Raw genomic sequence first — 12385 nt, 5'->3', positions numbered from 1 at the left:
CGGAAGCCATGAAGAACAGAGTGTGCAGCTAAATGCAGGTGCTGGCTCTTGTTGGTACCAATGATGTGTGTCACTTTGGATCAGAAGAGATTCTCTTTCTTTTTGAGCAGCTAACAGAGCTAAAGGCTGCCAGTCTTGCTTGTGAGATGTGAAGCAGAACTGATCATTTGCAACATAGTCGACAGGACCAATTGCAGACTGCTTGTACAGAGTCAAGTGGAGTGTCTGAATCATGGGCTCAGATGGTTCTGTGACCATGTAGGCTGCAGATTTCTCAACTTGCACCTAAGGAGGGTTAGGTTTTGGGTTCCACTGAATAGGTCTGAAGTCCACTACATGCAGGAGGTGGCTACATGGGTAACAGGGGCTGTGCGGCATGGACTGGGGAGTTTTTAAGGTTATAGGGTCTTGGGAAAACACAGAAAGGGCTTCAGTCACAAAGGGTACAGGCCAAACACAGGAAGAATGTAGATCCAGGAACCATCAGTGTAATAATTGTAAATTTTCATAGCAGTGTTGCGAAAGTACCAGAGTTCCAAGCACTAGTAGAAAGCACTGATGCTCAAATCATTATAAGCCCTGAAATTTCCCTAAAGTCAGAGAGAAGTTCAGCTGAAATTTTTGCGAAGAACCTAACAGTGTTCTGAAAGGATAAGCTAAACACAGTTGGCGGTGGTGTGTTTGTTGCTGTTAGAATTAGTGTACCCTTTGTCATGAAATTGAAGTAGATACTTCCTGTGAGTTAGTATTGGCAGAGGTCATTCTTGGAAACTGGAATAAAATAATAATTGAATTTTTTTACTGACCTCCCAGTCCAGATGATATAATTGCTGAAAGGTTCAATGAAAACTTGAGTTAGATTTCAAGCATCTACCTGACTCATACAAATGTAGTTGGTGCTGACTTTAATTTATCCTCGATATGTTGGCAAAAATACTTGTGTAATTCTGGAGGTACACATAAAACATCATTTGAAATTGTGCTAGACACATTCTCTGAAAATTATTTCAAGCAGGTAGTTTGTGAGTGGTTGTGAAAACACACTGGACCTCTTAACAACAAATAATCCTGAGCTAATAACAAGCATCTAAACAGATACAGGGATTAGTGAACACAGGGCTATCATAGTGAGACTGAATATTGTAACCTCCAAATCCTGCAAAAATAAATGAAAAATATATCTGTTCAAAAAAACAGATAAAAATTCACTTGGCACCTTCCTGTGGGACTATCTCCACTAATCCCAAATTAATTATGTAAGTGTAGACCAAATGCAGCTTGAATTAAAGAAATAGTATTGGCAGTAACTGAGAGATTTATACCAAATAAATTGACAAACAATGGAGCTGATCCTCATAGGTACACAAAATGAGTCAGAACACCGTTGGAAAAAAAAAATGCCAACCTTAAATGGACACAAAATCTCCAAGATTGGCAATCTTTCAGAGAAGATCAAAATTAGTGTGGACTTCAATGTGAGATGCTTATAATAGTTTCCACAACAAAACTTTTTCTCAAAACCTGTCACAAAATCAAAAGAGATTTTTGTCGTGTCTCAAGTATACTATCAGCAAGACACAATCAATGCCTTTTCTGCATGATAGCAATGGAAATACTGTTGATGACAGTGCTGCCAAAGCAGAGCTACTAAACACAGCCTACCAAAATTCCTTCACCAAAGAAGACAAATTAAATATTCCAGAATTCAAATCAAGAACAGCTGCCAAAATGAGTAACATAGAAGTAAATGTCCTCAGAATAGTGAAGCAACTTAAATCACTTAACAAAAGGAAGTCTTCTGGTCCAGACTGATTACATTCCTTTCAGAGTATGCTGATACAATAGCTCTATACTTCAAAATTACATACAACCATTTGCTCAATGAATGCTCCATGCCCAAGGACTGGAAAGTTGCACAGGTCACACCAATATTCACGAAAGTTTGTAGGATTAATCCACTAAATTACAGACCCACATCATTAATGTTGATATGCAGCAGTATTTTTAGAAAACATCATTCTTGTGAAACACAACTAGTTCTTTAATCACACAAAGTGCTGAGTGCTATTGACAAGGGATTTCCAATTGATTCTATATTTCTGGATTTCCAGAAGGCTTTTGAAACTGTACCCACAAGCAGCTTGTAGTGAAACTGTGTGATTATAGAACGTCATATCAGTTGTGTGACTGGATTAGTGATTTCCTGTTAGAGAGGTCACAGTTTGCATTAACTGATGAAAAGTCATCAGGTAAAACAGAAGTGATTTCTGGCACCATGCAAGGCAGTGTTATAGGCCCTTTGCTGTTCTTTATCTATACAAACAATTTGGAAGACAATCTGAATAGCCGTCTTAGGTTGTTTGCAGATGATGCTCTCATTTATTGACTACTAAATTCATCATAAGAGCAAAACAATTTAGAAAAGTTGTCTGCATGGTGAAAAAAGTGGCAGTTGACAATAAGTAATGAAAAGTGTGAGGTCATCCACATGAGTGCTAAAAGGAACACATTGAACTTCAGTTACGTGATAAATCAGTCAAATTTAAAGGCTGTAAATTCAGTTAAATACTTAGGAATCACAATTATAAACAACTTAAATTGGAAGGAACACAGAAAATGTCATGGGGAAGACTAACCAAAGATTGTGTTTTACTCGTAGGACATTTAGAAAATGTAAAAGATCTACAAAAGAGGCTGCCTACACTGCACTTGTCCATCCTCTTTTAGAATACTGCTGCATGGTGTGGATCCTTACCAGATAGGACTGACGGAGTACATCAAGAAAGTTCAATGGAGGGCAACACATTTTGTACTATTGTGAAATAGAGGAGACAGTGTCACTGAAGTGATACAGGATTTGGGGTGGACATCATTAAAACAAAGGCGTTTTTCGTTGTGGCAGAATCTTCTCATGGTATTTCAATTACCAACTTTCTCCTCTGAATGAGGAAATATTTTGTTGATACCAACCTGCATAGGGAGAAATGATCACCATAATGCAATAAGGGAAATCAGAGCTCACACGGAAAGATACACGTGTTTGTTTTCTTCGCGCACTATACAACATTGAAATAATAGAGAATTGTGAAGGTGGTTTGATGATCCCTCTGCCAGGCACTTAACTGTGATTTGCAGAGTATCCATGAAGATGTAGATGTAGTATGTCATCACTCATACTCTATTTTAAGGAGTTCCATAGCTGTCTTGGATTCAATGGATTACACGTTTTTCAACTTATGGCAAATAAATCTCTCATTTGATCGGCTCAGGCTGTGGGTGAGGCGTCTTGTAGTGGTAGTTCCCAGTGGTTGTGTTTTCTAGTAGACCTAAGTGTTGGTATGCTTCTCTGTACATCTGGTATAGGCAACCATAAACAGTCTTCAGGTCTGTAAAACTTGTTGGTCCCCATATTTTGTCTAGCGACATCCAGAGATAGAAACATTTACCATTATTCAGATGCACAGGGCATATTTGGCCTAGTGTGCCAGATTTCATGATTTCTGGATGATCTTCTACTTGAATTCCTTGTTTTCATTATTAAAAGATTTTCATTGTTGTGTTCTAGCGACATTGACAAACAGTAATATTTTTGTGAATGGCTTCATTTGGCACAATTGGTAAAAAGCTGTTAATGTTTTGTTCAGAGGTAGTTCACTTGCAGTTTTTCTGGCAGTATCTTCTTCTAAGTAAACTCTCTGTCCATTATCCAAGCATACTGCTGTATGTTGTACAATTGGTATGTGTTCGTATAAGTGAAAACTGAAATTCCACCACACAGCTTGATTACTGTTGATGTATCTTTGCATTTGGTACATAACAACCTTGTCCTTTCTGTTTTGTTGTTCACTGACTTTGGCTATTTGAAATACATACTTGCTGACATATTTGATGAATTTCACTGAATTGCAGTATTCTATGTTCATGTGTGCTTGGAACATTTTGGAAAGTAGGATGTTATGTGGTACTACACATTGATTACCTATTTCCAGTTCATCGCTGCCTTGTATTCATATTTTTGCTGCAAAGCCACAATTTTTGGGTGACTGTCTTCTGTATTTGGGATAGCCATCAACACTAGTTGGTGTGTCGTCCAAGTGTGGTTTTGGGTATCATGCAATGGAATGTGTACTAAAATGATATGTCAACTATGCCCGCATCTCGTGGTCGTGCGGTAGCGTTCTTGCTTCCCACGCCCGGGTTCCCGGGTTCGATTCCCGGCGGGGTCAGGGATTTTCTCTGCCTCGTGATGGCTGGGTGTTATGTGCTGTCCTTAGGTTAGTTAGGTTTAAGTAGTTCTAAGTTCTAGGGGACTTATGACCACAGCAGTTGAGTCCCATAGTGCTCAGAGCCATTTGATATGTCAACTAAATTTTATGAAATGTCTGTTAAATGATGGTACCCCTTAGAGAAATGGCTGCAGGGGCAGGAAGGCGCACCAGGTACACTCTGTGTGTATACATGGAGAGGAGATAGAAGTATTAGTCGTGTGACTTGTCAGTTAGGATATGGAAATGAAATGAATCACAATGTCATCTGACCATGTTATTTATGTAATTGGGGCAATGCCACCAACATCATCTGTTCCACTGGACTAAAGGCTAATTAAACATAGGAAATTTCAAGCACTCATTCCTGAGAATGTTGTATTCATTAAGACTTTTAAAAACATTTTACCCAGGTCACAGGCCGACAAACAGTAATTCAGTACATCAAAGATCTTGCGCAAGGGGAAGCTGCCCTTGAACAATGAAGTTCATAACTACAAAACAAGAAACAGAGATGACTTTCATTGCTACAGTAAAGAAAATTAAAGAATTTCCTAAATTTAGAATAGAGGTAAAATAATTTTAATAGTGTATAACTTTCATAGCATTGAAGAATATCTGAATATGAAAAACTAAAACCATTTACATATACAGACTGTAAGACAGGCTCACTTACAACATTAGTTTTCACTGGAGAATGCACACTTCTTGGTCATCCTTTTGGTTTCTTCTTGAGGGCAGATCGAGTCTCCAGTCAAAAACACATTTTATTGCATGTTTTGACAGAATGGCTTCATGATGTCCTAAAGTATAAAAACGTCGAAACCCCCTCTGTGCCACTATCAAACTATCATTGTTTTTATTAAACATTTTTATGGCTAGCACACACTGTTATCTGTTCCACTGATCCATGGTTACTGAGATGGCAGACTGTTTACTCACTAAGTATCATGAAACCGCAGTGCTGCCACTTGCCCATGGCTACCACTACTCATTTCAAACATTTCCATTATTCTGAGTCACTCTGTACTTGTGTAAGATGATTGTTAAACAACTTAAATATTTAAAAAAGTTATTGTAACTAGACCTGGCTATGAACTGATTACATCTATACATTGTTTATTATTAACAGATGAGTAAAGAAATTGAATTGAATTGAACTGAACTGAATAGAATTGAGGAAATTACAAACAAAATTAATCCAAATATATAGAATGTTAAAACAAAAAATCTTGTATTTTGAGAGGTGGTAGTATGGACCACACAAGAAAAATGTCCATTAAACTTAGGTTCTAAACTGCATACCTTAAGAGGTATGAGCACTTGTTCCATAAAAGGGTGTTTCACATTAGTCAAGATGAACATGTGCTCATAACTCTTAAGAAATACACTTTAGGGCCTATGTTTACTGGACACTTTTGTCTTGTGTTGGTGCATTTATCACCTCTAAAATAAGGGACATTTTTTCACACGTTGTATTTGACAGGCAAATTTATTCAGTTATATTTCTCACAAAAACATAGCAGCAACAACATGTAGGGATGTGATGTTATAATTACATAGGAATAGTTGCAGGCAGAATAACAGAAAGTATTTTGTTCAGTGATAAGGCAATGGCAAATTGCAATTCAGATGGTTTGAAAAGCTAGATGGCAGATTATAAAATCTTATTGTGGTATAGGGTTAGATTAATTTTTTTTTTAAGAGATAGATAGATAGATAGAGAGAGAGAGAGAGAGAGAGAGAGAGAGAGAGAGAGAGAGAGAGACAGACAGACAGACAGACCAAAAGAGAGAGAGGGGGGGACAGGGGGGGGTTCATTGTAAGAGAGCTCAAATAGCAACTAATCTGACTCCTCAGTACTTACCATTTGTACCTTCAGGATGGCAGAAATGCTTAAAATAGAAAAGCTGTTATTATCTGTAGCTGTCAGAATTTTTATGGTTCTTACCCGAGGGGGAGGGGGACAGGTCACTCAGGCTCCAAATTGATAGAAAACCACCTGTTGTGAGACTCACACATACTAAAAACAGTGAAAGGACAATGGGGATAATTTAACATGGTTTTAATGTTTCTAGCAACATTTATTTCTTTGTATTTCTAGGCTTGTCACACAGAATACAAGTTTTCCTTTCATGTTAAACACTGGAGTCTAAACTTATATATGGTTCCTCCTCTATATCAATACCTTAGGCCTTTGTAGAGTACTATTCTTGTACAAACATCTAATATCTTTGTAACAAAATTTATAATGTATGTCTGTAAACTGTTCAGAATTTAATTGTTATTACGACTCTGTACTATTTCACATATCCTGTTACAAAAATGATTACAGCCAACTGTTTCAACAATGACAAATTCTTCTCTAAATTACACAATACTCAATATATGGAAAACCTTATGAAAGTTGTATATGCTTGTGGTCATGAGTTAAAAATATAGATAACATGAAAATTAGCATTCATCACAGAGGTGAGTTTACAAAAGTACTTAGCAGTTGTACAGCAGATTGCACTTTAGATCACAGCCTGCTTCAGTATTTATGTTTATTCCTTCTAGTGACATATCTTTTCTCTAATAGTAGGACACTGCCATTTGAGCAGTAATAGGTAACCCCAAATATTGATCTTATTTTCAATTTCCTCTCTGATTATTTACACTTGCTAGCATCTTAACACCACAGCTTTTGTTAAGACAATCTATCATATCACATTACAATGTTTTCATGTTGTTAACCATCATTTTATATATCAAATTAAGATTCTTCAAGATATCTTCTATTCATCAGGCCACAGGGTGTCTCTATTCATCTGAAAAATGTAAATATGCATCAGTTTTCAAAATACACTAAAAAAACAAAAGAAGAAAATATTTATTATATGGATACTTAACAAAATTCATAAATGTGTGACTGTAGTGGAAAGAACACAGACATACAGTTGTTTAAGAGTAATTCATGATTTTAGAAATGAATATTTTGTAATAAATCAGTAAATAGATTGAAGGATAAGGCAAGAAGTAAGATCAACTGTAAGATGTGAATATGATGAAGTATGCAGTATTACAGAGCCACTTTTTCAATTAATAGGCCCTACTGTATTCACCCCTCACCCCCTTCCTTCTCTCTCTCTTTCTCTCTCAAACACACACACACACACACACACACACAAACACACACACACACACACACACACATAAACACTCACAAACTGTACTTCAAATTGCTTTTATTATGTGCTTTAAAATTGTAGTGTAATGTCTGCAAATAACACTGAAATGGGAATCAGTTGCAAATATATTTCTGTGCACCTACAGTGCAAACCACTGTGAAGTGCATGCCAGAAGGATTAGGGTTTTTTCAGTTCCATTCACATCAACAGTTTGAGAAGAAGTATTTTTCTAGTTCATCCGTGCTTACTTTAATTAGTGTCAACTAGCCTTCTTTGTCCCTATTGGAGTGACCCAAGTGGAGTTGTAGTATATTCCTAGATTCCTCACTTAATACTGGTTATTATAGGTCAGGGTGGCTATTTGTTCTGGTAACTGATTGGAGAATCTAGTAAGTCTCATCCATGTTTTTATAAATGATTGTCTGTACTCTCCTGCATGTTCATTGCTACCATGTGAAGAAGCAACAAAAAGCAGACCATTAAACCAACCCAGAGTCTTATTTTCCCTATTATCATCATATCTGCCTCCTTAACCTAACATCATCATTGTGTTCTGTCTCCAGCCACAGGTATCTGAAGAATCTTAGTTTGACCCAGTTTCCATTTCACTCCCATACATAGCCACTCATGAACCAAGAAATGGATGACCTCAAAATCCCATATCACCTCTTATCTAATAGTGAGCTTCTAGAGTTACTATGTCATGACCCATGTCATGTTACAACAACATGAAAACTGTCAGACAGAACAGGTAACAACTGTATCCATAATAAAACTGAAATTGGAGGGGCAAGGCATGTGGAAGAGGAGTGGATGGTAGATTGACAAAGATACTTCCATTATTGTTTTCTAGAGATAAGAAAAAATTGAGAGAAGTTGCTAGTGGAATGCGTCTGTACAATGTTAGATAATATGTGGGTGCAACATGAGTGCATATAGCTGAAGGATGTAATCTATGGAAATGTCTGTAGGAAGTCAGTATCTAGTGGTGTACGTCCAATGACAGACAAATTTGAAAATTATGATTATGATGATGAGAAATTATACATTATTAATAAATTTTTTGAACCATGCATTTCACCAGGCAATTGTCCAATCTGACACGTTGAAACCTGCCCTGATATTTATATGCATGAAGAACACACTGAAAGAAACACAACACTGCAAGTATTCTTGAAAATTGTCAAATTCATAGCTCATCAGGCAGCTGGAGAAATTAAAACCCTGTTGTAGCTGTAGCAGACAGTGCATGAGCAACATGGTGGGCACATAGGCTTGGTTGACAGCACATAGGTAAACAGATAACATGGCACAAAACAATCATAATTTGTAAAGCAAATATCAATTCCATTGATAATTTCTCTGAAACAACTGTTCACAGTTTGTATCCACTTGAATTTGTACCTCATTTAATGTCCATAATTGCATTTGCGGTATTGCTAAGTGTTAACAGTGGAGATAACCAGAATTAATTTTCTTTGTGAGTTCTTCATAGAAACTTGGTAATAGCATCTGTGTTTGTGCAGATGTTAGATTTTCACAGTAATGTGGAATCCAGTTATTGTTTTCAGCCTTGCAAGGACGAAATATGATGAATGCACTATGTTCTGAAGATATACATGAGTACTATTTATTAGTTAATTTTATGGATACTCATTCATAAGTAATTATGGAAACATTAGAAGAAATAGGAAATAACTGATGATTCTGTGAATTGTGGTTCAAAAAATGACTGTTGGCTTCATTAAAATCCAGAACAAAAATACAGCACCTTCCTAGCCCAAATAAAACAGGTATGGCAATAGCCTTCAGTGTCAAAGAAAGAAGGAAGGAGAAAATGCTGAAACTTTTAGGTAGATTGAAACGGTGTGCTGAACTGACATGCAAACTTGAGACTTTTTCCCTTTCACAGGCAACTGCTTTACTGACTGAGCTAGCCAGGCCCAACTCACAACCACTCCTCAGTGCTCTACTTCCGCCAGTACCTCATCTCAAGTCTCAGTCCGGCACACAGTTTCAGTCTGTCAGGAAGTTTCAAATGAGTACCCACTCTGCTGCAGCATGAAAATGTCATTTTCATGCTGCATAAAGTTTTGCTTTGTGGAAAGCTGACTCAATTTCATAAATTCTGAACAGAAATTGTACAAATGAAACAAAGATTTACATAAAGTATGACATGTGTGCCAAAATGAAACTCACAAAATTTTGAAAGAAAAACTATTCGAAAGATTTAGAACTAATAATGGGAGTCAGTGCATCATTACTGAGGGAGATCTAGATCACTTGTTCCTCTGAACAGCAAGTGATATTAACATTACTGATTCTTTGTTGATCTAATTAAAAATACCGGTATTCAGGAAATTATATGGAAAAGGAAGCTGCAAAATTACCAAGTTACTTCAAGTAATGTGTAGAGGAGATGTGATTAACATAAATAAAAAAACGAGAAATTCGTAGCTGACATATAGACAAAGGTTCTTTTTTTTTGTCCTACAATGTAGTGTATAAAGCCAGTCAGTCAGGCTTTGTGCAAGAACCGTGTGCAGATTCCACTTTCTCTTTTTGAGCAAAAGGAAGACAAAGTTGTTTGTGCAGTTGATGAATGCTGCAAAAATCTTGTAATCAACATAGCAAATTCTGGAAAAGTGGTAGAGAATAATTTTCAGTGTTACATCTTGGACGTCTTCTTACCAGTTTCAGCAAATAATTGGCCTGGATTTAACATCATATCTGTCTTTAAGAAGGCAACAAAAAGAATCAGCCTCTCAATAGAGAAATTTTTCAACACTGTAATGTATTTTTCAGAAATTTGTTAGATAACATAATTTCTGATACTTCCTCATCATTTCTGGTTTATCAGTGGTACAGTATTGTTAAACTTCACTCATTTCTGCAGTGTCAGTTTGCATCACCATGTTTTAGAAATTTGATTAAGTATGCATGGCACACAGTATAACATGCAGAATAACAGCCATGACCATTACTTACTCCATCTCAGTTCTGTCTAAATAAAACTAGTAACTACTGTGATGTGCCTAAATACATTAATTTTTCTTTCTTTTATCAGGTGTGCCTTGTGTAAAGAAATATTTGTTTTCATCATGCAATAGACACTTTGCATTTTTGAGACAGCCACTGGAAATAGTCAAGGAACAGCTTCACTTTTAGTGAAATACACATTATCCAAAAATTATCATAACAACTACAATACAGAAATTGTTATAAATGTTTCATGTCAACATATTAAATTCCAAATTGAAGTAAGTCTTTTTTAATGTAACATAATACATTGCGTTGAATTTTTTCCTCTGCTAATCACTTGTCTAACAATTACATTTCCAAACGTTTAGCTGATGAAATGAACTGAAAGTTATTTTACAGATTAATGATATGAGACATTTTTGGTACAGTTAACTGCTTAAAATTTTGACTCCACACTATGTGGTGCTACTTTCTCCTGTTGTGGCTCTGTTTGCTTGTTCACCAGTTTAGGCAGCAAGCAGTGGTGAGCGGGGAGGGGGAGTGCTGTATCTTCATGCAACAAAAATGAGTAACTTTAACATATTTTTTAAAAAATACTTGCAGTGCACCTTAGCAGCTAAAATTTTGACAGTGCATTTCTGTCAGTGTCTGCTTGCTCTATGAACAATTTCAGGTTATATTTTGACATATCGGATTGGACCATTCCTTTATATGTATATAGGAGAAGCTTCCCCTCAATTCAAAACATTGAGCAACACATTTTGGCTTATTGTCCAGTTGGACATCAAGAAATTTTGCACATATTGTTTCATTCAGAATGTGCATTTCTGTGGCAACAGGTCACTGGCCTACAATCAAAAACACTGATTTCCTAGAATTCTGGAAATGGGAACTTGTTCTCCATCATACCCTCATCCCCATTAAAAACGTGTCTCACTTCTTTTTTGCCCAAAGGTAGAATTTCATTATTTGCTTAATTATTTTTTCCTTCTATTTCTTATGTGTATCATTACTTCCACTTATAATTTCTCTCCCTCATCTATCCATCTACACTTATAACTCATTTACATACATCTACATCCATACTCCGCAAACCACTATGAAGTGCATGACAGAGGGTACATCACATTGTACCAGTTATTTGAGTTTCATCCTGTTCCATTCACATATGGAGCACAGGGAGAATGATTGTTTCAGTGCCTCTGTTTATGCTATGATTATTCTGATCTTGTCTGCACAATCCCTATGTGAGTGGTACATAGGGGGATGTAGTATATTCATAGAGTTATTATTTAAAGCCAATTCATGAAATTTTGTTAGTAGAAAAAAATGGCTCTGAGCACTATGGAACTTAACTGCTGAGGTCATTAGTCCCCTAGAACTCAGAACTACTTAAACTTAACTAACCTAAGGACATCACACACATCCATGACTGAGGCAGGATTCGAACCTGTGACAGTAGCGGTCGCACGTTTCCAGACTGTAGCGCCTAGAACCGCTCGGCAAGTCCAGCCGGCTTGTTAGTAGCCTTTCTCAGGATAGTTTATGTCTATCTTCAAGATTTTGCCTCAGTTTCTTCAGCACCTCTGTAACACGCTCCCACAGGTCAAATAAACATGTGACCATTCGTGCTGCCCTTCTCTGCGTATGTTCAATATCCCCTTTTAGCCTATTTGGTATGGGTCCCACCAACATACTTGAGCACTATTCTACATTGGGTCACACAAGTGATTTTTAAGCAGTCTCCTTTATAGACTGATTGCACTCCCCCAGTATTCTACCAATAAACCAAAGTCTACCATCTGCTACCCCCACAACTGAGTCTATGTGAACTTTCCATTTCAAATCCCTACAAGGCGTTACACATAGAAATTAGTATTAGTTGACTGATTCAAACTGTGACTCATTCATATTACAGTCATAAGATACTACATATTTTCGTTTTGTGAGGTACACAATTTTACATTT

General features: G+C 36.7%; 1 protein-coding gene across 1 annotated transcript in view; it reads right to left on the bottom strand.

Moving 5' to 3' along the window:
* Positions 1-6348: 6348 nt before the first annotated feature.
* LOC126457464 (kinesin-like protein KIF19) overlaps positions 6349-12385 on the bottom strand; it is a 610440-nt gene continuing 604403 nt past the window's right edge. Inside the window, exon 18 of the mRNA XM_050093755.1 lies at positions 6349-7075. Within this exon, the coding sequence (XP_049949712.1) occupies positions 7043-7075 (33 nt within the window). The 3' untranslated portion in view covers positions 6349-7042. The remainder of the gene's footprint in view (positions 7076-12385) is intronic.

This window comes from Schistocerca serialis, chromosome 2, assembly GCF_023864345.2.
Source record: "Schistocerca serialis cubense isolate TAMUIC-IGC-003099 chromosome 2, iqSchSeri2.2, whole genome shotgun sequence".
Taxonomy (NCBI): Eukaryota; Metazoa; Arthropoda; class Insecta; order Orthoptera; family Acrididae; genus Schistocerca; species Schistocerca serialis.
This window is presented reverse-complemented; position numbering and strand designations above follow the sequence as displayed.